The sequence below is a fragment of the Archocentrus centrarchus genome, chromosome 23, assembly GCF_007364275.1.
Source record: "Archocentrus centrarchus isolate MPI-CPG fArcCen1 chromosome 23, fArcCen1, whole genome shotgun sequence".
NCBI lineage: Eukaryota > Metazoa > Chordata > Actinopteri > Cichliformes > Cichlidae > Archocentrus > Archocentrus centrarchus.
The window spans coordinates 2,317,230-2,342,664 of NC_044368.1; the positions used below are offsets into that span (position 1 = coordinate 2,317,230).

General features: G+C 43.9%; 1 protein-coding gene across 5 annotated transcripts; it reads right to left on the reverse strand.

Moving 5' to 3' along the window:
* Positions 1-497: 497 nt before the first annotated feature.
* On the reverse strand, positions 498-23,361 carry mdm1 (Mdm1 nuclear protein). Of its 5 annotated transcripts, none has more exons than XM_030720173.1 (16): positions 23,178-23,361; positions 22,669-22,768; positions 17,738-17,923; positions 17,424-17,518; positions 17,210-17,347; positions 15,401-15,562; positions 14,166-14,296; positions 13,995-14,037; positions 6,470-6,547; positions 3,912-4,138; positions 3,684-3,836; positions 3,075-3,157; positions 2,346-2,407; positions 2,018-2,261; positions 822-884; positions 498-740 (listed from the first exon to the last, which is right to left on the reverse strand). In XM_030720173.1, exons 1-16 carry the CDS (start codon positions 23,193-23,195, stop codon positions 631-633), a joined length of 1,893 nt encoding a protein of 630 aa, XP_030576033.1. In that variant the 5' UTR covers positions 23,196-23,361; the 3' UTR covers positions 498-630. The 5 variants fall into 5 exon arrangements, with proteins under 5 accessions (XP_030576033.1, XP_030576032.1, XP_030576031.1 ...); XM_030720172.1 differs by having other exon boundaries at positions 13,995-14,082; XM_030720171.1 differs by lacking the exon at positions 6,470-6,547.
* Positions 23,362-25,435: the final 2,074 nt, after the last annotated feature.

Sequence of the window (25,435 nt, forward strand, 5' to 3'; positions counted from 1 at the left end):
AGAGGTCAGTCACAGTTTCATATTTAGCTGAAGACATGCAAAAACTATGACCCTGAACTCCTCCATGTTGTTTACGCTCCACCTCAGACACAAACAGCCAAAGTGTACAAAGGTACTAAACATCCAGGAATCTGAATATGATGCTGCACATCTTTGAAGAGTAAAGAACACACACGCCAACTTTCACTGCTCGGCTCTTTGTGGTTTTAAACCTCACAGACGGACGGACGGTAGGACAACGAGATCCTCCGGCTTGATCTCACGCAGGAGGATAAAAACTCCAGAGGAGGCAGAGACGGAGGCGTTAGAGGAAAACTGTCACTGTCACGACTTTCAGGAAACATTCATACGTCTGAGCGGCCTGACCTCCTTCCCTCAAAACCCGAGGAAGAGTTCAGAGGTCAAACCAACATGTCCACATTTTTCCAGAGATTTAAAGATCTGGGAACTCAAATCATCTGTCAGCAAACAAACAAAAATCAAAATGAGTCTGCATGTTTTCATTTTCATCTGTATTTCTCTCAAAGATCACATTTACAGGAATCTATAAAAATACACAATTCTCTATTTAAATTAATCTATAAAAACACATCATCCTAACTACACACAAAACACACTGCTGCCACAAAGTCATCTCTTCCCCCAGAAATCCTCCCGCCTCTTCTGAGCGCGCTCCAGGACATCGGACGCCATGGAGCAGGAGGCCGCTGAGCGCCACGACATCACGGAGAGCCGGTCGTCTGGGCAACAAACGCAGAAGAAAAAAGAAGTCAAACAATTGCAGATTTAATTAGAATGAGTTTAAAAAGCGTACGCTTCACCTTCGTCTGAGCCGCAGCCTCCGCCCGAACACGGCAGCTCCCTGAACCTCAAACCCAGCTCGCCTGCGGAGACCAATCAGTTCATTGATCAGTCACTGGCACGCACACACACACACACACACACACACACACACACACACACACACACACACACACGTGCGCGCCGCTCTGCCTCCTGTGATAGGCTATCTTTCCCTCTGCTCAGGTCTCAGTGTGAAATCTGACCTGTTGAGAAAAATGAAATCTGAAAAGAAACTGAGAAGGAAGTGCAGCGCTGAGGGGAAGCCCCGTCTGTGAGTGTCTGCAGTCTGCAGCAGGAGGAGCTGCTCAGCTTTCAATAATCAGCACTGAGCTTTATTTCTACTTCAGGTTCACACGGCTGCAGCCTGCAGTGACCACGTTATCCAGCGGTATCTCTCTGCAGCGCTCGCAGAGTTAAATTCAACGCTGAAGACTGAAGAATATATTTGAACACGTATCATGATTATACTCAAAATGCAATTATCTGACCAATAATACGGCCGCTGTGCAGTTAAGCATACCAACAGAAAAGTCTGAGTCCCTGTACAGTCTGTGGATGCAACTCGCTAAACAAGCTAGCATTAGCTGATAGCTTAGCGCTCCACCCTGTCGTCCACATACGGTCACTTCTGGCTCCGGAGCAGAAGGTGGTGGCCAAAATGCTAAATTTGAATCTACAAAATGGGAAGTTCAGTATCCAATGGATCAAAGCCTGTTGGCTATGACCAACTTTTATTTACAGTCTATAATCTCATATAGATTTTATGAATCAGACACATGAAAGTCTGAGCTCTCATCGACCTTTGAGGAGACAAGAACTGTCTGAAATGTCTGAAGAAGACAATCTTCCACTAACAATCACAACGGGACTTTGGTCCTGATTGGCTGGAGAAATACTGATACATGGACTGACCAATTAAAACTTAGAACTAGTCTTAGGTACCTCCTGGACATCTTAAACCCGGAGCTCTGTACTTTAAATCTGTACTGTGTAAAAGACCTGCTGGAAAATCTGCAGAACTTCTTCCAGATGTTTCCACATCACAAAGCCAACTTCTCCAGTTTTTCAAACACACTTCTTAGTCTGGGTCTTGACGACCAAAACTAACCACACGACTGCACAGACCAATCAATGAGGTGCTCATCTTGTCGTTATTCGCAGTTCTGAAGCTCACCGTTGTGCTGGAAGTCCGGGTGTCTCAGGGTACCCTGGAAACCGTGCTGCGGGGGCGGGACAAGAGGCGGCGGGGCAGCAGGAGGTGGAGACGTTGGCTTTGTTCTGGATGGTTTAGGACTGGTGGATGGTTTGTGGTTGAGGGCGGGGCTAAAGGAGACAGGGATATTGTCTGACCACACCTCCTTACGCTTGACTGGTGTTTCTGGTGACAGTGCTGCCATGGAAACGGCTGACCCAGCTCTCTGAACGCAGGAAAACCCCATCATCATCATCATCGTCATAAACTAATGTAATTTAAATTAAATTCTTTTTTTTGGTATTGTTACCTGCTGTTTGAACGGAGAACATTCATCAGCACGCCTCAATTTTCCAACCAGTATAGCGCCTCCTGGAGGACAAACAAATAAGAGGCATTAATGTGTTCATGTGCTGGCACTAACCTGAAGCCTTTGTTAGAGTAAACTTCAATCGGACCTGTTTTGCAGCACTTTATTTTTATTCTTGGACTCTCCGGAGCAGCTCTGGATGATTCACAGGTCATAATAATCCTTCTTTATCTTTTACCGGCCCTCAGTTCTTCCTCTGTCTGAAAAATGCTGTTTTAGCTCCTCCCCTTTTAAGACAACATTCATGTGATTGGCTGCCCCTCATAAACATCTATGACATCACACAGCCCAAAAAGTAGAAGAAATTGTGATAAACTGAGCTTTTGGCTCACAGTAACCACTCAAACAGACTCTGAGCTCGTTATCTGAAACTTTGGTCATATTTAACACCAGCAGGCCATCTGCCTTCACACACACATGAACACAAGTAACATCCATTAATCATATGGTTTAATATGATGTGGGACCACCCTTTGTAGCTATAACAGCTTCAACTAAACTCTTCTGGGGATACCCGTGTAGTTTGTTATCCAGCTGTAAACCTGTATTTGGATATTTTGTTACCACCTCTATGTCCACCCCACAAACTTTCACAGGCTGCAGACCTTAATCTAACATCATTTCCCTTCATAGATAGATAGATAGATAGATAGATAGATAGATAGATACCCATGGCAGGTGTGGTGAGGTCATGATGAGTCCTCTGAACTGGCCTCATTTTCATCTCAGGAGTTGGCAGCCTTCCTTCCTCTCTGCATGGCACGCACACACATACACACACACACACACACACACACACACACACACACACACACACACACACACACACACACACACAATCGAAGCCCTTCAGCCACATTCATGTGTATCTGCAGTCAGACGTAATGTTATGTGTTTCAAAGAGAAATGACTTCACGTGAGCAAACTGGCTAACGTTAGCAGTGGACGGACTCTGATGTAACAGACGAGTGTGGTGTTGTGCATCGGGAGGATGATGCTTTGGCTGCAGTGCATCCTCCATCCACACACAGGTGACACATTAAAGGGGAGAACCTGACAGGGATCAGGATCTCTGAGGCTTTATTTGAGTTTTTCCATTCGTTTGTCACCTTTCTGAGCTCTCACTCATCACCATCATCATGATTTTCTCTTATTTCTCATATTTTTTCTACTTTTTTGATAACTTGAGAACATCAGTCTGACTTTTATCATTTATCTTCTTCTGTTTTTATGTGATCCATTAAAGTCCTGATATTATGTGTGAATGTGAAAACATACTCATCTGTGGTTTCTTCTTCTTGGTCTCCTTCTTCTGCCCAGGCTGTACGGTGCTCAGCAGGAGGACCTGGAGCTGCGTCTTCTTTTGTCTGCGTGTTCTTATTCACGTGGCGAGTTTCTGAGCCCGCGATCGAGGACCTCTTACTGGAATGACTGAACAGACAGAAATCAGCTCAGAGGAGCTTTCGGCTGTTGTGTCTTTTACCTCCAACTGTTTGGGTCTCTCACCTGGCCAGGTCCAGGGGCTCCACGCAGGAAGTGCTGTGGCTGTCGGGGTCAGGTGAGGGGTCAGCGGTCAGGGTAGGGGAGGCGGGGTCAGTAGCTGAGACCGTGGTGTCCGTCGGCTCCCACAGAGCGTTGTGTTCGGAGACCAGCTGGCTCAGGTGGTCTCTGGAGAAGTTGGCCCCCCAGGCGCGATGGCGGTACAACAAAGCCTTCTGCCTCAGCTCCTTCACCTGGATGGGAACAAACAGTCCATCACTGCCAGGTGTTAAAGGCAGAACCAGCCTGGCTGTAATGCACAGCGCACAGAGGTTAGAGTCTAATTTAATTCCTCTGAGAACTGACTCGGGCAGCTATTATGAACTATTATCTAAATTAACTTTAATTTACATGGTCAAAAGAACATAAAAAACTAATGTACTGAATCATCGGTCAAACCTGATGAAAAGTTTGCTGACTTTGCCACAAAATAAGGCACATAAAGAATGGATCTGAGCTCCGATGGGAGACAGTGGCGCTAAAAGTGGGTATGCACTATATGCAGTGCATAGGGGCGCCGCACAAGAGGGCGGCGCCAAAACGATGCCACGAAATAATTTCTCTAGTCGGCATTTTCTGTATTTAACAGCTGTGCAAATGAAATGATCAGTAACAGAGGAACGGCGCTGATTAGGCACCCCTGTGCTCCGTCACACAGTGTGGGTTGCCAGTTGGGCTTCTTTTGGGCTTGTTTTCATAGAGCTGGTTGCTTGTTTCTGTCGCGAGATCTGGCAACACTGATTTCAATGCTGGACTTTTTGTGAGGAAAGTGAAATCAAGCAGGATAACTCCTTATACATGAACATCCAGACAGCTTCCAGCACGGCTGCTATCTTTAGATATCTTTGACCACTTGGACTGGACACTGACTGCAAACATCCACTCGTGTGTCACGTGAAGGATCATCGCTGGGGATGAGAACTGGAGCTCAGACTGAAACCGTCTGTGTAACCGGGTGCTGAGCTTCCTGCCGGACAGACCTCAGTCATTCAGGAACCGCACACCAAGCAGCTGTGAGGGTGAGAATCCCTCAGGGATGTGTGGTGCGTCCACTGCTGACGTTCACAGATGATACCACAGTCAGTGGGCTGACACCGAGGACACAGCATACAAAAGAGAAGTGGCAGAACTGGAGGCCTGGTGGAAAATAATCTCTCCCTCGATGCGATAAGACCAAATATGCATCTGTGAGGATCTCACCGGGCTTCACCCAGCAGCTCCTGAAGAAACTACAGCAAGGACTTTACTTCACTGAGGAGATCTGTACAGTCGAGAGCGTCATCACTACATCAGTCACAGTGTGGAAGCAACGCTGCTCAGGACAGGAGGTCTCTCCATCTCAGGAGCAGCCTTCACATCACTCCAGGACATTTACACCACCAGGGTCGTCAGGAGGGCCCGCAACATCATTAAGGGCAATACACACACCCACAACACCACCTGTTCACACATCTGCCCTCAGGCAGACACTACAGGAGTCTGAAATCAAGGACTAAAACACTCAAAGACTTAAATGAGGGGAGATTTTTGCCTTTTATGAACCCATTCCCAGAACTTCTGCAGGAACAAGTGAATCAACACAATCTGCTCAGGAGTTTCTCATTATTTTCATTTTCATTTTCTGGACTTTGAGATTAACAATTTCTTTTGAAGAGATTCAACTGTGGGAGAAACTACAGAGAAAAACATGCAAACTCCAACTCAGGACCCTCAGTGAGGCAGCAGGAACTCAACTTCAAACCTCACAATAGAAGTAAAGTTTCTGAGATCCTGATAAAAGCTTCCTTCTAAACATCCTGTCACTTTATTTTTTATCTGAGGTCGAGTAACTACAGCCAATAAAAGCAGGCTCTGTCACGATACACCACACCAGCACGAGCTTTAGAACAAAGACCCACAAGCTTGCAGCTTTGGAGAGAAAACACCTACAGAAGTTTCTGGGCCATCGGAAAGTAAAAACCACCAGCGCAGGGACTTTTTAACTGAACCTCCATCAGGTCACCCTGAGGGCTGGGGTTCAGCTAATATCCAGCCATTTCTATAAAACCTTTGCACGCATATTGAAAAGCTTTTAGCAGAAAACTGTACAACTGTAATGAGTGTATGAAATTTCAGTGTTTAAAAATGAGGCTATTTAACATGCGGCTAAAACAAACCCGATCCTCTGACAGGTTCCTGGTGACCTCGAGGATTTTAAGCGTAAAGGAGAAAAACATAATTAAGACCACGGTGCTGCGGATGGAAAGCAAAGACCTCAACTTCAAATCTTCAGGATAAAACAGTCAAAATAATTTTCAGTGACAATGACTGTGATCAAACTTAAAGCTTTTCTCTGTTTTACCATCATGGGTTCAATATTTTGTCTGACTTTTTATGAACCAACAGATTAAATGATAAACTTGTATTATTGTTTCCATTTTAAGGGTCTTTTTTTACTGTGTCTGAAGTTTACAGAGACGTGGTAAAAAACCCCTCATGGTCACAGAGGGGGATTTTTTTTTTTTCTGGATAACTTCTGTGTTTACCTGAAGTAAGGTTTCCAGGCTCGGGGTTAGGGTTAGGCGTGCTTCTGACACACCACATCTGTCGAATGAGCAGCACACCTTCAGACAGACACACGGACAGATACTCAACCACAAATGCACTTGAAGTCTGAGCAGTAACTGTAACCAGCCACAGCAGCTTTATCCTGCCTTCTAAAAAAGGTAATAAGCAATAAATGCAGCATGTGACATCATCAGTCCTTTCTGTAGCATCTGCAAAATGTTCCCTACACGGGCAAAGCAAAAGGTTTTGAAGGTGGATGCAAAAGATTTTTCTCTATCTTCACTCTAGAGAAAAGCAGCAGCTACAAGAAGACATCTTATTACACCCTTCTTTATGCACTCTTATTAAAACCGGTGGATGATGAATACTTTCAGTCCAACAGTTATCACTGTGTGCAAATTAGCTTTAGTGTCACGGTCCTCTGAGGCCGCGTCTCTCACTCATTTCCCTCACTGTTCCCGGGTGTAGCCTCTACACCCGGGAACAGTGTGTCTGTGGCCCCTTCCGCTCAGTGTGGACACACAGATGCTGCCCCCCATCTTAACCAATCATGTGTGACTTCCACCAAATTTTATTTTTTTTTTAAATAAGGAAAAGAAAAGAAACGTCTCACAGTCAGGAGCCGGCCCCCGTCGTTCACCTCTTAGAGTCGGATCGTTCACGGCCGACCATCACTAGAAACAACACAGATGTTCAGATTCTCTCTGTAATCGTTTGGAGATATCAAACAACTTTAGGCCTTGAAGACGTTTTTCAAAATCAAAATTGCAATTTTAGTATGAAGGGTCTCAAACCACAGAGGGTCTCAGAGTCGAGGGACGCTCAGGGGCACATCCACCTGCTGTGACATGTTTTCAGTGGCTCATAGTGCGTCCACTGAGCCTGAGACCGTCCACATCTAGTAGCGAACTTTGCCTCAAAGGTTCAAAACCTTAAATGATCAAGTCTGCAGTTCAGCTGCATCTTAATTGTTTCATACAGAATCTGTTCTGAGCGGTATGATCAACCAGAATCAGGAAAACTGTCAGTAGTCCGAATATTTCCTGATCTGTATGTTTTGAACCCTGAAACACGACACCTGATCTGACACACTCAACAGCGAACATTGCGCTCCAATCATGTGCAAGCAGCAACACAATAAGATGGTGGAAAGATGAGGACAATTTGTAGAAAGTATGCTGGTTAGTGCCTGTCTGCTAATTTAGTGTAACAAACAGGTAACGGGATGGAAACGCTGACGAGTTTCCTGCAGGTTTATGAGAAATGATTTCACGCTTTGTGCATCCAAATCTGCGTTTGCTCAAAGTCTCTTGTTCTTCTATCAGGTCAAAACAGGTTAAAAATGAAGCCGCTAATAAAGAGGCTGATCAGCTTTCACTGTGTAAATTTGTCACAGTAGATTCTGGTAAATCTAAAAGTCACCCGACCCTGACCCCAGTCCAACCCTGACCCTGTTTCCAAAGCAAACCTCAGTGTGTCTCCAGTCTAAACCTCAACCCTCATCACGAGCAGTAAGCCTGACGCTGCACCTCTCTCCTGATCAATGGCAGGCTTCCTGTGAATTCACAGCTTGTGACGCCAGCTAACTTCCCTGCACACACTCTGAAACGTTTCAGAGGCCACCGCAGGGTTGGAAAGTTTAATCAGACGGTTACAAACCGCTCACAGATTCATTGATCGTACTTTCATTAAGGTGGGTGTTTCTGCAGCGGGTCGCTTTCATCTCCTGCCGACTTCACCAGCTGTGACAAAAACCTAAAAAAACACACTCCGAAATCTCACAGAGGCTTCAGCTTCAGCTTTGAAGTTTCTCCTGTTTGGTATCAGAGAGGCATGAGCGGAGGTCTGATTTCAGGAGGGCAGAAACTCACATTCAAACCACATTAAAAGACTTGTGAACACTGTTTACACACATCTATGCTATAAATACAATATTAAAGAAAAGAAATATGGGCCGAATGCTGTACTATCATCATCGTCGTGTGAGAAGTGAATCATCGTATGTGCATTATTTCCATTCATAAATGGAACTAAACTGCAGCCCACAGCGCTCACACTGCACTGTTCAGCTATACGCTTTATTTCCCAGTATGTCAGTCTAACATTTAAAGAAAAAATTAATGACGATGTGTCTGACCTGCTGTCATCCTCATCAAACTGGAGCAGGTTTTAATATCGGGAGATTTTAACCTTCATATTGATGATGCGTCTGTAACTCGGCTGCTGATCTCATCGCCATCACTGAGATGTTTAACTTTAGGCAACGTGTTTCTGGTCCCACACATATGAAGGGCCACATTAGACCTTGTTTTTCTCCTGGGTTTAAATATAAATGATGTATGCGTGGAGGACGTACATGTGAGCGACCACAGCGCCATATATTTTAATCTGTTATTATATTTGGATCCTTTTCCTCCTAAACTGAAAAGTCAAAGTTGGATTATCAACCAGGAAACTGCTCAAAGGTTCTCAGTGATGTGGACTCGTTTGTTTTGTCCTTTAACAATCAGTGTAATTCTAATTTAGACACAGTGGCACCTCTAAAACAAAGCATGGCCCAATGTTCAAATTGTTGTCCTTGGATGAATGAAAATATTCATAATTTTAGAAGATACAGTCGCAAGTTAGAACGTTTATGGAAGGCTTCCAAGCTTGAGGTTCACAGGTTACATCTTAAAGACTATTTTCTTCCTAAATGACATGTTGAAAAATGCCAGAACAGTATTTTGCAAAGCTTATAGCGTCAAAAAAAGTCTTGTTTGATACAATTAAGAAAATTGTCTCTCCTGATATTCTTCATGCACAAAGTCTGAGTGCAATGAGTTTTTGAATTATTTTGTGAATAAGGTCGCTGCCATCGGGTCAAGTATTTCTCCATCATGTTCTCAGTATTATTCCTGCAATTTGCTCACTTCTGACACCTGGTCCTCTTTAGCTCCTGTTACCTTACAGGACATCAGTGCTTTGTTTGGTCGTATGAAACCGACTTCAAGCCCCCTCGATATCCTTCCCACTTCATTGATTATTAGTGTGTTTGACTCTATTGGCCCCTGCATAGCAGAAATGATTAATACTTCTCTTCATGCTGGTTCAGTCCACAGCTTCTTTAAAAAAAGCTGTTGTTGAGCCAATTTTAAAGAAGCCTCATTTGGACCCATCTCTTCCCAACAGTTACAGGCCAATATCCAAATTTCAAAATTGCCTTTTGTGTCAAAGATTTTAAAAAAAAAAAAACAGTAGCAGAACAACTTAACCATTTTTTTTGAAGAAAACAATATTATGGACACTTTCCAGTCTGGTTTCTGCAAATTGCACCAAAACTGTGTTACTTAAAGTATCTAGTGACATTCTGATGGCAGCAGACTCTGGAGAGTTCACAGTTTTGGTTTTATTAGATCTCACCTCTGCTTTTGAGGGTTAGGGTTTTTATCATTTAAGGAATATTTCAAATCTCAGATTACTGGTGTCAAATGCTGAGCTTGAGAGGATTATTCATGCTTTTATCGCTTCTCGTTTGGATTATCTTAATAGTCTTTTTACTTGTTTCAACAAATCAGCTTTGGATCGTCTTCAAACTGTGCAGAACGCTGCAGCAAGACTTTTAACTGGCACCAACAGAAGATCTCATATCACTCCAGTTTTGGCTCCTCTTCGTCGTTGCCAGTAAATTTTAGATTTCATTTTAAAATGTTAGTTTTAACTTTTAGGGCCTTACAGGACCAAGCTCCTTAGTATCTCTCTGACCTGCTGAAACCATATTCTTCATCCTGAGCTCTTAGATCATCAGGTCAAAGGTTACTGTTGGTCCCTCGCACTCGGTTCAAAACTCGTAGGGATCGGGCTTTTCAGGTTGTGGCACCAAGGTCGTGGATTTCTCTTCCACTGTCTTTACGCTGCACAGACTCCACTGACTCTTAAAAAGCAGCTGAAGACATTTTTATACAGACAAGCTTTTAATTAACTTGTTATGCTGTATTCTATTGTTTTATATTGTTATACTTCGATTTGTCTTTTATTGTGAAGCAGTTTGTGATTTTTATCTGTGATAAGTGCTATTTAAATAAATTTTACTTACTTAAAGTGATGACACATTATGAAAAATCCAATATTGGGTGCCCCACGGGGCTGAGTGAGGTCTCCTCTCCTTTTCACCTTGTACTCTAATGAGTGTGGAGGCAGTGTTAATTTTGTTGATGAAATATTTTCGTCATAGTTTTCATCAACGACCCTTTTTTTCATGGTGAAAACGAAACGATAACTAAATAAAAACTACCTAAAAGGATAAAAACGATGACGAAATTAATTGACACTTTCATCAACGAATGAAAATGAGACAAAAATGATGGGCAGGGACGACATCCAATCACAACTTAATTAATTTTGTGACAGGGCGGGACAAGTTAGGAAAACATCCAATCAAATGCACAGCTGCACAAATTTGCTCTAAACCCGGGAAGACCAAACTAGCCTGTGATTTGTCTTTCCGATAGAACTAAGGCTACGTTCACACTGCAGCCTGAAGTGACCCAAATCTGATTTTTTCGCCCTCATGCGACCTGTATCCGACCTTTTCATGCCAGTCTGAACAACACAGATCCAGAATGCGAATGCGACCCAGGCCAGTTTGATATGTGGTCCTTAATCCGATATGTATCCGATCTTTTCAAATGCGACCTGTGCGTGTACAGTCAGGTCGCATTTATCCGACCTGCACGTCATTGATACTCGACAAACGTCACTATTCTGTGTCCCGTTACGTGGACGCAGGAAGGAAAACACATGTGACATTGAGCACACTCGCTACATGTGACGTTATCGCGTCCTCTACTGCGCATGCGGGACACTTTCAGGTTTGTCTGCTGTTCACACACAGATCACATCCAAGTCGCATATATTTGGAAATGTGAACGACCACGCAAAAAAAAAAAAAAAAAATTGGATTTCACAAAAAAATCGTAATTGGGTCACTTCAGGCTACAGTGTGAACGTAGCCTAAGTTATGTAAACAATGTCAGCAGGGAGAAAGACAAGAGCCGATGTATGGACACATACACATGTTTTCTTTGCAGGCTCAGATTATGGGTACTTTTTATAAAGCCGTGCTGGAAAGTTTGATCCAGTATGGGATGGTAGCCTGGTTCTGCTTAAATACAGTCAAAAAGTCAAAATCAAGGATCAAAACACTGGTAAAAACTGCCATGAAAATCATGGAAAACAGAGAGCACCAGTCTCTCCCATCACAATACGAGACAACTGCTGTGCATCAGGCTCATAAAATAGCTAAGGATACATCCCATATCCTTTTTCCAGAGTACAAATTAGTACCTGCAGGTAGACGTTATAGCTGGCTAGCTATACAAGCCAGCAGGCAGGACTGCTATCCAAGGTTCTTACTGGCTAACAGCCAGCCAATGAGCGCGCACCAAGATGGTGACGGCTCATCTCTAGGCTTCATCACAGGACTCCACTGCATCCATCCTTCAGTCTACACTTATTTTATGCTACTGCTGTCGTGTTTGTGCAGATATTTGTCTGCAGAAAGCCTACAGAGAAGAGTTTTTAACCGATATCCTCCAAAAACCCACCTGCACGTAGCAGGTCGAATACTGATTGGATGAAGAGTGATCTGGAATAGGGAAGGGAACAACGGCAGGGTCCAACGGGAATGGGAGAAGCACCAATAAAACATCAGAGTACAAAAACTGCAGCAGGAGAGGCTCAGACTGTTTTCATTGTGTTCAACACTCGGCTTCACTTCAGAAGCTTCGCTCTCCTCTGCAGCTGAAGGAGCGACCTATGTACCACAGGCACTGCCTCCATCGGGCAGCCGACCCTCTCTGCAGGTACACGGGCCGACGCCGCCAGCCGAGAACCAGAAGTGCTCTCAGTATAAAAGTCGTGTAGTGTAGAAAGAGCAGTAAAATAACAGCAGCAGGAACAGGTTCAGGAAACCTCTGCAGGTTCAGCTGAACCGATGTCAGCTAAAACCTGAGAGTGTAAATAAAGTGTTTCAGGCTGCCCTGATGATTTCCACACAACTCTGTGTGTGTGTGTGTGTGTGTGTGTGTGTGTGTGTGTGTGTGTGTGTGTGTGTGTGTGTGTGTGTGTGTGTGTGACTAAGGCTGACATGTTTCCCTGAAATGAAGCTCTGTGGTTTTACTGCTGACACTCATCACTCTGATTTTCGATCAGCAACACACACAAACAGAGGCACACACTCTGCTCAGAGACTGACACATCAGTGAGAGTGATCAGGGCCACAGACCCCTGGTTAAATATGCTTAAATGTTCTAGTTTACAGCAGAAATATTGAAAAGTTGAATTAGGTTTTTATTTTTTCTGAAGGCTTTTCCAAAACTGTTAAAAATGTCATTTTAAAAAGGTTCTGTCAGACTGCGGTCTGTCACCGGCTGCTGGAAGGCTGGAGTTATGAAGAAGATGTCTAACACTGTTAACGTTGTGCAAATTAAGTGTGGGCTCTGAACCTGAGGCAGGAAGTCTGTTTAACAGATTGTGTGAAAGATAAGCTGACAGAGGTGAATGGGAACAGTTTTGAAGGTGGTGGCCACAAACCATCACAACTGCATCTCCAGACTCTTTGAAGTCTGTCACGTGTGCTCTGATCTGTGAAGAGAACGGGCACCGATGGAGGACCTACCAGGGAGCAGAGGTCCCACTAAAGGACATCAGGCCGTCACAGCACCCTCACGGAGTCCGACTCTGACAGTCTGCTCAGAGACGTGCACACGAGTAGCTGCTGGAGGTCATCTCGTAGGCCTGTGGTAGTGCTCCTCCTGTTCCTCCTCACACAAAGGAGCAGCTGCTGTCCAGCTCTCCTCGTGCCTCCTGGTCTCTCCTCCACATTCTTGAGACTGAGCTCACACACAGCCGACCTTCAGCCATCCCGGAGGAGCCGGTTCAACCGGAACGGGTTGCCGGTCCCGTCTCACGCTGCCAGCGGTCACGAGGACACCGGCAAAAAGCAAAACTGGAGAGAAATCAGTGAGGAGGGAGGAGAGCACGATGGTCTGTGATCACCGCCTGCTGAACCCCTTCAGTCCACCTGTGCAGGTGAAATGCACCTGCACAGGTGGATCCACAGTGTTTCCTTAATCTTTTTGGCCAATGTATTTCCTATTTAAATTCACTGTTTATTTATTTGGTCCTTTTGCATTTCCACCCCAAACCTTTTTATTTGTACATTTTTTCCTGCACTTCTTTCCTGCTGTAATAATCCCGCCGTGATCAGAGAGTGTCACGCTCTGAACCTTTAGGATTAAATAACAAGCAGCACCACAGCTGTATCTGTTAGCCTAAAGAGGCTAAAATAATGCATGAATAAATGGTAAAAATAATCCATACATTAATGGCCACAATATTTTGATGATATTTTTGTGTTTGAGTCTGATCGCGTCTCCATAACTCGATGCTGCAGAAAATGAATAAATGTGCGTGACGGCGGCTGAGAACTGACGCGAACACTGTGGGTCACCGGGTCCTGACCTGATGGGCGACACTGTCCGTGGCTCCGCCCCCCTCCGGGATCCTGTAGAGGGGAGAACGAAAGCTGGACTGATACTCTGTCAGCATCCTGCCAGACACACACAGACGATTTCATAAATGAATTCATGAACGCATAAAACACAGTAACACACACACATACAAGAAACACACCTGTATCCTCTCTGCACCTGAGGAGGACGAGGAGGAGAGGGCGTGGCCTTCGGTGGTGCATCATATCTCTGAGGGGCATCCTGTTGGGGGCGGGGCTTCTTCTGGGACTCCTCCCTCCTCCTCCTGTTGACCTGCAGGTGGAAACGGAGCCGTCAGATTTTCATTCTGAGAATAAAGAACTTCAAATAAAATCCAACTGAAAAGGAAGCGCGGCGTTCCCACTTTTTCCTAACGTGTTTTAAACCAGTGAGTAAAGCCTGGATGCTTTCTGACTCTCAGAACCATAATCTACTAAATTCACTTCACGTTGAGTCAGGATTACCTGAAACTCACACCTGAGCCATTAAAGTCATTCTGTTTCTTTTTTCCTTTAAGCTTATACTGAAATTTATTTACAGCTTTTCTGAATCAGCTGCAGAAATCATCAAACTCTTAAACAAGCTGCTCAGACTGAAGGAATTCAGGTCACCTGGAGTCTCTTGGGTTGTTTTTGTAGTTTGAGCTTTAATTCGTGTAAACCTATATTATCTACTTTGCTGTGACGATCCGGGTGTGTATTACTAGTCTACGTAATCCAGACCGGGGCACGGCTGCCAGCTGTTTGATCTCAGGACTCAACTCAAAAACAAAAAAAAGAAACTAAAAGTTACTCAATGAAGGAGCGATGCCAAACACAGGTCTCCTTTCTCCTGCTGCCGTTATGAAACCACAGCTCCTTTTACAGCTCTGTGGTAATGCTGTCTTATCTGTCCATCTGACACTCTTCTTCACCTCCCCGGCAGCTCTGCCTGCGTCTGTCGTGCTCCCCGCTCCCTCCTCATCTCCTCTCCCACTCATAAAAAGGATGCAATCATCAGCACGTCACCAAAATCTAACCACCCCAGCCCATGAGAGTCATCTCAGCTGTAAAATGGGGCGTCGCACCAAATAAAGGTGGACCAAAGTCTTCATGCTGCAGAGATACACACAAACTCTGTGCAAAGACATGAAGAGGCTCCTCCTCCAGCTGATTGTTAATGGTTTCCAAAAACACTCGAGCAGCTGTGTTTGCACGAGTAAAACAAGGAGAAACTAAGTCAGCATCAGGACCTCAGACAGCATGAAGGATGGATGCAGTCGCCATGACGTCAAGTCTCAAGTCTTTCGTGCCACCTTTGTCCAGGACAGGTCTGAGACATTTGGGTTGGTCTCCAAACCTTTTTAATGTGGGCCCTCACACATGTACACAGCTGTACCTTGTATGTGTGGAAGAGCGGGACTCGCTGATGTTCCAGGTGTTTCCGAAGGCGCGGGCCAGCAGGTGGCGCCAGACCCTGGAAGCTGCGCTGATACTCTGTCTCCATGGGGACGGGTTTTGCCTTGAAGGGTGGGACAGACATGCTGCTGGAGTGCAGCGCCTGGAGAGCAGAATCAATAATCAATCAATAAAAAGATCAACTGGAGCCAAAGCAGCCTGTCTGAGAAGTCGACCTCCCCCGCCCCCAGTGGGCACACAGAGGAACTGCGGCTCCTCTAACCGCGGCCTCCCAATGAAAACATCTGACAACAGGACTGCTAATAATTACTGTTATCAATTGATTCAATAATTAAAGGCCTAATTATAGCTACAGTTTTTTAAATACATTGATTATCTACAAAGAGCCACAAGAACAGAAAATGAAGCTTCAAAGGTTTGAAGGAATCATCTGCACTGCAGTTTCCTCCTGAAACACTTAATCTGATCAACCTTTTTAAGGAGAACCTTTCACCTTCAGCTCCGGGGCCTGCGCTTTAAAGCTCAGTGCTGCCCCCTGCTGCACACAGCAGGATACGGCACACCACGTATTAAAGCCTCAGAGCCAAAAGGTTTCAGTAAACACGGTTTATTTATCAAAGGGTCTAATCTGACAACCACACACAATTACTGCAACATAAAACTACACAAAACCTTTGATTTTCTCAGTATCAGCACTTTGTAAGGCCGACGGCGTGGAAACGAGTCTGACAGGGCGAGGTACGGAGGAGCAAAACTGACAAAATTATAAATAAAAAGGAAAAATAAATACACCAAAATAATATTAATATGGATCACAAATCTATTCATAAAATTTATTGAATTAATTTAATTTCCATTCCTGTTGTAACTAAAAAAAAAAAAAAAAACCCCAATATGGACATGTTTATTTTCCTTTTCATAAATGCCCACATTTATTTTCAAACCCAGTCATTTATTCATCCATCCATTTTTTTATTACAAGAGACTCAATTAAAAAAAATATACCCGTACCATTAAATGCACCACCACTTTTTTTTTTTACCTTTTCTAATATCTTCATTAATTTTCTACTTTATTTAATTTATCTATTATTGTTTTTATTTGTGCATTATTTTCCTTTTTTCCCCTGAAAATTTATTTCTGTATTTCTTTTGTTTACGTACACAGATGATGTGACTGGATCAACTTTTAACCAGATTTAAAATTAAAATACTTTCATAAATTTAAAATGACACAAAAATGCAGCATTTAAAAAACTTATTTACACAATTAATCTCACTGACTCTTATTCATCTCACTGACTCTTATTCATCTCACTGACTCTTATTCATCTCACTGACTCTTATTCATCTCACTGACTCTTATTCATCTCACTGACTCTTATTAATCTCACTGACTCTTATTCTTCTCACTGACTCTTATTCATCTCACTGACTCTTATTCATCTCACTGACTCTTATTCATCTCACTGACTCTTATTCATCTCACTGACTCTTATTCTTCTCACTGACTCTTATTCTTCTCACTGACTCTTATTCATCTCACTGATTCTTATTCATCTCACTGACTCTTATTCATCTCACTGACTCTTATTCATCTCGACCGACTTTGCTGCCAAAAACATGTTTTTATTTTTCAATTGGAGCGTTCTCACACAGCTCCTGCAGGTAGAGTCCAGAACACACCTGAGGAGCAGTGTGTTTGGTTTATCAGCTGTCGGTCCACCTGCTGCGCGGCGGCTCACCTGGATCAGTACGTGGTGCAGCACAGGTGTCAGTCAGTGTCTCACCTGCTCTGCGGTCAGTATGGGCGAAGCAGCAGATGTCGGTTTCTTCCACCCAAACTGTCTGCGATACTCTGACCGCTGCCCTCCTGACCTTTCCCCTCCCGATGTCAGCCTCACCTTCCGCATCGGTGCATGATCGACCTGCAGGACGAGGTGAGGAAATCCTGATATTTTCCATAAAAGCACTGTGGAAGCTGTCGGATTTTACGGCGCACACCTCGGCTCCTGACGTCGCTGGCTGCCCGGCAGATGCCGCTGTCACAGTTTGGCTGGGCTGCGGTTGGCTGTCAGGCTGGGAGGGGCGGGGCTTCACTGAGGAGACAAAGAGTGTGAAAGTGTATTTGACTCTTGGATTCTTCTGCACCATCAGAGAAGAGTCAGATCGGTCCAGACTCATCCAGCAGCAGGAACACAAACATCCAGAACGTTACAGAGCAACAAGAAGGACGAGGAGTCCTGCAGAGCCTGGACCGGGTTTAGTTTCTGTAACATGTAACAACTACTCCACTCTGCACAGCACTCTTTATTCACCAGATTTTCCATTAGCTGCAGGTTCTTCAGCAGGTTTGGGCCTCTCTGGAGCTCCAGTCTCTGCGGCAGGTCGCGGTCCTGTCGGAGGTTCCGGCTCTGCTGGGGACCCGGGATTTGCTCCAGGAGGCGTTGGTGCTTTGGGGTCCAGGAAGGTTTCCCTCCTGTGGGCTGAGCGGCTCCTGGAAGCTGGCAGATTAACAATCATTAGATAAGAACATTTCTTCCTTTCTTGTTGTCACACAGAGACAAACATGATCAAATCAAACATCTTACAGACCACGTCTGACCTTCAAGGGCCTGAAAACATTTCTCCATAACATTAAACTGGACCTGATCTGCTCATTCCCAGCTCCTGCTGTCACAGTGCAAAGTTATCCATTTTAATCTTCTTCAGGAACATTTGAATTTGCACGTCCTGCTTTTCTCTGAAGGAACCGAAAAGCTACAGATTTACAAACATGTCGATTTTCTTAGATTTACTTGGAGTCACGTCAGCACTTTGAAGCCCCTTTCACCTGGATTTTTATACTGTGGTTGTTACTGATAGGACACAAAGGTTTACAGTGCATGTGCTCTGTTGGTGGAGCTTTATTTACACACTAATATTTTCTGTTGCCGTATCTTTGGTATGTTTTTGTGTTTGAAAGCAGGTTTAAAGTTGTGTGAATCTTCTCAGACTGCAGAAATTAGCAGCTAAAATCCTTTACAGGGCATTTTGTCTACATACACGGGAATTCACTTTAAACAGTGACGTAGTTGCTGCAGGACGGTGATATAACTGCAAAAGGACACATGCTCGGAAACCTTGCTTTTAGGGATGTGTGCAACTAGTCGACTAGACAACTAATTGTTGCTATTGCCACTAGTCGGTTAGCCTAATTATTAAAGTGCCATAAATGTTTGTCCTAAATGTTATGCAGCCGTCTGCCACCAGATGGCGCTGCAGTCCTGACATTGTTATAGAAAAATTTGTCCATTTTTGAAGTTTCACCATGTAACCTGAAGTGTACCTCCTGAGAAACACCCTTCCTTCACTGCATTTCCAGCTACTTCCCCCAAGTTTGTACAAAGAAGTGAAAAAACTAGAGGGACAAATGTGTTTGCACCTTAAAAAAATGACCACAGCAAAGAGGAGGACCCAGGAGGGAAAACAGTCCCAGCATTTTATCTTTCTGTCACCCGATATTGTATGTAAAACACCAGGACACGACTGAAAGGTAATTAACACAGGTAACGCACCTGCACAGGTATAAACACCGGCAACGACATCGGACACTTACGTAGGTTACATCGTAGCTCCACAAAGACCCAGAGCTGAAGTCTGAATCAGGTCTGAGGTCTGGGCTCCCCTGCTCAGGATGCCGCACCGGATAAGAGGAAGAAAACGGACGGATGGATGTTTGTATTGTTTTGATGCGTGTCACGAATCGTAGAACAATGAGCATCGTTCAAAATGTGCAGCTGAAATGTTGCAAAATATTCATTTTTCAGAAGTTATTTTCTCAAAATCAGTGATGCATGATCATTTACAGTAATGTGCTTTTATATATTTAATATCAGTTGATTTTCAGTTTTTTATTCTTCGTTGTTTGGAGTGTAACGTGCGCAGTGCTGCACAGTTAAGCAGCATTTAAAGTGCGATTCATCATAGAAGAATGTGGTTATTGGTTTCAAACTCCTTTATTTAGACAGTTTTTGACTTTGTCCCTTAAACAGGCTGAAAATTTAATTTGATATCTGAGTGTTTCTTAGTTTTAGACTAGTTCGTTAGTCTAATTTTTTTCCTTGTTTAGTCGACTAATAAATTAGTCGCCAGGAACATCCCTACTTATTTTATATAGGAATAGTCCCCTGTTGTAAAGAGAAGCATTGCAGACTGACGCTGACTGATTGCGTGACTTATTAAAAACAACTTTTTAGTAAAGCATTAAACGCTCAAACTTTATTTAAATTAACTGCATTTCAGTTTTAAGCTGCATTCAAAGAACTGTGAGGGAGAAATTCTACTTTCCTCCTGCTTTTTAAATGTCCTCAATGTGGAGTCTGTTGGAAAGAGTACTGAAGGTAAACAGTGAAAATATCTACTGACTGAATACAATCACCTCCTGGTCACAGGAGGTTAGCGTCCTGTCTTTCCTCCAGTGTGACAGACAGGATCTGTGGCCTCTTCTAGTTCATGTACAGCTTAAGCATGCAGCACAGGGTTCATACCAGCAGAGGGAGCTGTTCTGTGAGCCACAGAGTGCTGCTGCACATCACCTGGAGGACGGAGTACAGAGGTGCAGGCCTGAGCCGGACCCAGGCGCCTCCTCCGGCGCTGGAGCCCCAGCTCTCAGCAGAGAGCTGGGGCTCCAGCACCGGAGAACTTGAGTGTTTATCAGCAGAGGTGGCAAAAGTACTGACATTCTGTACTTAAGTAGAAGTACAAGTATTTATGTTAAAAAATACTTTAGTAAAAGTCGAAGTACTGGTTCAACTTCTCTACTTAAGTAAAAGTAAAAAAGTACAGGCTCTGAAATGTACTCAAAGTAAGAAAGTAAAAGTAATTCTTTGGAGGATGTTTCTACCTGCTATTTTTGTGTAAAACAGACCGAACCTCATTACCGTATTTTTCGGACTATACATCGCTCCGGAGTATAGGTCGCACCAGCCAAAAAATGCATAATAAAGAAGAAAAAAACATATATAGGTCGCACTGGACTATAAGTCGCACTTTTTTTTGGGGGGGGGGGGGGGGGGGGTGATAGAATCTGAGACCCAGAGCTGAAATTCCATCTTGAACGGCAATTTAAAATAATAATGGATTAAAGAACAGGACGAACAGGGTTACACCTACGTTATGCTAACGTAGCACATTCAGCTACATGACGCACAACGAACACGTGTTCGGTATGTTAACGTAACATTAAGTTATTCAGATAACCATAGCATAAAGAACATACTAACAAGTTAACCAAACCATCAATCCATTGAATTCTTCATCCTCGGTGTCACTTCTAAACAACTCCGTACACTCCGTAGACGAAGCGCCGCTTCCTCTTCTGTGTCGCGTTAGTCAGACTCGTCGTCAGCTGCAGTTCCAATTATTCCAGCCTTTCTGAATCCCAACAGGATGGTTTGTCACTGAAGCCCATGTTTTCTTGATCCATCCAATGACTTCCAGGAAAGTTGGGTGGCGCATTCTCCCAGTTGCCATTAAGCTGTGCTCTCCATCCACTGCGCCCACAGGTTACGCAAGACTGCCTTAAAGCTGCAGTTCACGGAGATGTCAAGTGGCTGGAGTATTTTGGTTCATGTGTTATAAATGTCACATATACGTCGCTCCGGAGTATAGGTCGCACCCCCAGCCAAACTATGAAAAAAAGTGCGACTTATACTCCGGAAAATACGGTATATATTATTGTAATAACATAAAATAATATTACATGAGAATACAAATGTTATTCCAATCTAAATTTTAATCCTAATGAGTGCACTCAGCTTGAATCTGTTATGTAGGACACAAACTGTGAAAGGGAATTTAAACACAGCTCTGTTCTCTGTGTCCTCCATATTAGAGGGTGACTGTGCCTCCACCTAAACACCAACATGAGGATACTCAGGGGTTACAGTGGGATTCAGAAGGTGGAGGAACCCTAAGATCAGCTGTAGTGGCTCTGCATGGGGAGAAGAATCACAACTTTCTATTGTGAGCTGCAGTAAATGATGTTGGTGTGCAGGCTGTGATCAGCTGACCTGCTGCTGCTGCTCTGAGGTTTACTGCTCTGTGTGGATGAACTGAACTCACAAAGATGTAACCCAGTATTTCACAGCTCTCTGAGCTGATCTCCATCCCCTACACTGACAGCATACAGGCTGTAGAAATGTTGGATTCAGTGAATGAATCTCAGCATCAGCAGCTTTGATTCAGACTCATCTCTGCTGCACTGATGTAACCTGTAACTCTGACCATGAACACAAACACTGTGCTCCAGTCCAACACAGAGCTTTACTGTAAATACAGTACAACAAGCTAACCTATTTATTACACACAAAACTGCAGTATTTTCATAGAATCTTTGAATTACACAAAGTCAGCATACTTCCGTTTATTTTCCAGTCCTTACCTTTAATTCTAACCTCTCTTCTTCCTCTCCTGTCCTCTTTCTCCATCTCTGAGTGAACTTCTCTCTCTTTGCTCTCCCTGAAATACAGCAACTCTTCTTTTAGCTCGCAGTCACACTGTGTGACAAACTGCACACACTTTGTGTGTTTGCTGATATTTGTTGAGCATTTAGAAACGTTGCATTTACCTGCCACATGTTACTTCCTTTATGCTCGCTCCTCTTCAGTAGCGCTAATTAAGCTGTTTATGTGCCGCAGCGCAACTTACGGACTCGGTCCGGCCCGATTATAGCACTATAAATGATACATTAATTATATGGGTTTGCGTATTTAATCCCTTTGTACGAGATAAGCCGGTGATGAAGGATACACCAGTACGATTGTCTCTTATGTGTTATTATTCCTCCGTTTAGGCTCAGATCGTTTGATGTTTGACGGCGCACTGACCGGAAATGCAAACTTCTCTCTGACGTGTTAAAAAGTAACGAGTCTGTTTGAAAATGTAAGAAGTAGAAAGTACCGATACTTGTGTAAAAATGTAGGGAGTAAAAGTAAAAAGTAGTCAGAAAAATAAATACTTAAGTAAAGTACAGATACCTGAAAAATCTACTTAAGTACAGTAACGAAGTATTTGTACTTCGTTACTTCCCACCTCTGTTTATCAGTAAATGAGGAACTTCATGTCAGAGCTTGGGTTCAGTTCCCTTTTTTTTTTTTTAATTTATTGGTGCTGTTCCTGTGTTGATGAAACAAAATTAAATAGATAAATGTGAACACTTCCTCTCTGCCATACGTGGAGTAAAACCCCTCAGACTCAGGTTCCTTACCCATCTGGTTCGAGCGAAAGCCGGCCAGCGGCGCGCAGCGCTGAGGAGACGCACTCCTGGAGCGGGAAGCACCGAAGATCCTCCGATATTCAGTCTGATTCTGAAACAAAGACACGGATAGAGGAGGATGGAGGCTCCCAGGATGCAAACAGGGAAAGACACATGATTGGACAAACTGCTGATCAATTAATAATCAAAATAACTTGTAGCTGCGTAAATGGATTTAAGAATATCGCTTCAAAATAAAACTCTGCATCAGAGCATGTTCTGCATGTCTTAATGTGAAAACTTTCAAAATAAAAGCAGTAATGGTGCACTCTCGACGTATTTCCATGGTACCGTCGGGTGGTGCTGTGTTGAATGAGCTGGATTATGTGACTGCATCAGATTAAATCCAGATTAATCCCGACTCTGCTGTCTCGTGCAAACTGAAACGGGACAGGATAACTCCCTGTGTTCCGGTTTGTTAGCATCTGCTGCTAACGCTGACACCTGTTGTTGCTGCTTACCTTGAAGCGGACGGTCATGGCGCGCTCGCTGCTCTGCAAACACCGCGAGAAGTTACCCCTTCTGGCATCACGCGACTTGCCGAGTTCATTAACTAGTCGGTTAATGTCGTTTAACTAGCTAACTAACCTGAACAACATGCTGCTAACGAGCGGCTCGCTTCTCTTCTCGGACTGCCTCACGGAAACAAGCTTCCGCCGTTGCCATGGCAGCTCAGCGTCGCGCGCAGGCGCGTTCAGAGCGACGTGGATAGGACGGTGCGTCAATGCGCCGCCATGTTTCTCCGGAGTAGTTGATGACGGCAGAGGCACCAACACGATTAAAAACCATCATAACTCACTGGATTTACAACCGATTTTAAAGCTTTGCTTTGTTACAAAGGAAACAGCTCTATCTACGATACCGGATGTTTACTTAAATTAAACCAGCAGTAATTTTATAATACTATAATATTATAACTGACCTGTCCTCAAGTTCTGAGAGCTGCAGATCAATCATAAGGCTGAGAAACATCTAAACCAGGGCTCTTCAACTCCAGGCCTCGAGAGCCGTGTCCTGCAGGTTTTAGACGTGTCCCTGATCCAACACACCTAAATCAAATGGCTGAATTACCTCCTCAGTATGTAGTCAAGTTCTCCAGAGTCCTGCTAATGACTTCTATATTTGACTCAGGTGTGTTGAAGCAGAGACACATCTAAAACCTGCAGGACACCGGACCTCGAGGCCTGGAGTTGAAGACCCCTGATCTAAACACTAAACAGCTGCAGTTCAGATATGAAGGTCTAAGAACTGCAGAACATATTCAACTCACAAATATTACTTTCATAAATATTTTAATTATTTTTGCTCTTTCTTACATAAGCCAGCATTAAGTTAGTCAAGCAGATTAAAAGGAGGATTATTTACTGTTAAACACGGTCATAACAGTACAATATCACACAGGAGCCACTCATCTGAGTAAAATAATTTCCTGGTGCTTAGTTTTTTTCTCTCTGGAAAATCAAAATGCCACACAAACATCTGGTATTTTATATAGAAAATCATCAGACCCAACCATAGACCGCCAAATGAAGCTGCAGTTCCTCTGCAGTCCAGCAGAGGCGCCAGCAGCGAGTCTCCCATGTCCACCTTTGTAGCAGAAATAAACATGTTTACAAATACAAGATGAACAATTGTTGCCTCTGTGGATAGACTTACCTTTAACAGCTGTGCAGAAGCTGATGTTTTCCATGATTTATGCTCACTCCGGGTGAATAAACAAACTAACACTGAGGCATCAAAATGCAGGAACAGGTGTCATCGCTGTGGCTACCAATGGCTCACTAATGATCAAGATCAGAATCTATTAAAATATGTAAAGCAGAAGGCAGACTCTGCATGTTCTACTGAGTAAAATAACAAAAAGAGCAAACATGTTGCTGTCAGTGTCACGTTATTATATTGCACCACAATTATGATTATTATTACATTTTAATTTTATTAACTATCACAACTTTTAGGCTGCATTATAATAATGCAACAATGAACCATCAAACAGCGTTTTCCAACATTTCCGATTTTTCATCCCACCTGATGTTCCACACCTTTAGATCTTGATAAAGGGGCATCCTCTTGGCTGTTTGGAGTCAAAGGATCTGGTTGACCGGTCAGAGTCTTCAGTGGGTAACGGTGGTGTGGACTTTTCACAAACCACTTCTTCATAGGACCTGTTTGGTAGTGATGTGGTCATAATATTGGATCTTGAGAATTCAAAGACACCAAGCTTCTTGTTGTTAATTGGCACAGGGATCACGTTCGAGGTAAGAAGGGGGAGCTTGATCTTCAAGGAGATGGGGGACCAGATCTTACTCACCCTCCAGAAGACTGCCGTCACCTCCCCAATATGACATTTGATTTTGCGGCTCCATTGTTGGAGATCACACAACCCCACCCCCCCAACCCTTCGGTCCAGCTGTCACTCCCGTTGTTTGGGCTGTGACATATATGTTCATGATCTTCGACTTATCTGCACTGATCTTGAAGACAATCTTGGTGGTACGTCAGAGCTGGCCTGGACTTTGCAGGTAACGGTGCCTTACTCAGTGAGGATGAGATGAAGCTGATCTTGACTGAAAAGCCACCAAGAATTCTCAGATCTTGAGAATTCAACGTAAGCACCTCTGTTAAAAGATCTCAGTCCGGCGCCTTCCAGGTTTCACTGGCATAGTTAAGTGTAGGGATCACAATCGTTCCGATCCACGAGCCTCAAGCCGTGACATAT

Excerpts from the sequence above, each read along its gene's own strand:
- mdm1 (XM_030720172.1), bottom strand. Across the intron at positions 17,348-17,423 it reads CAGCGACGTCAGGAGCCGAG|GTCGATCATGCACCGATGCG; the intron begins GTGTGCGCCGTA and ends CTCGTCCTGCAG. Across the intron at positions 2,408-3,074 it reads CCTCACCACACCTGCCATGG|GAGGCGCTATACTGGTTGGA; the intron begins GTATCTATCTAT and ends TTTGTCCTCCAG.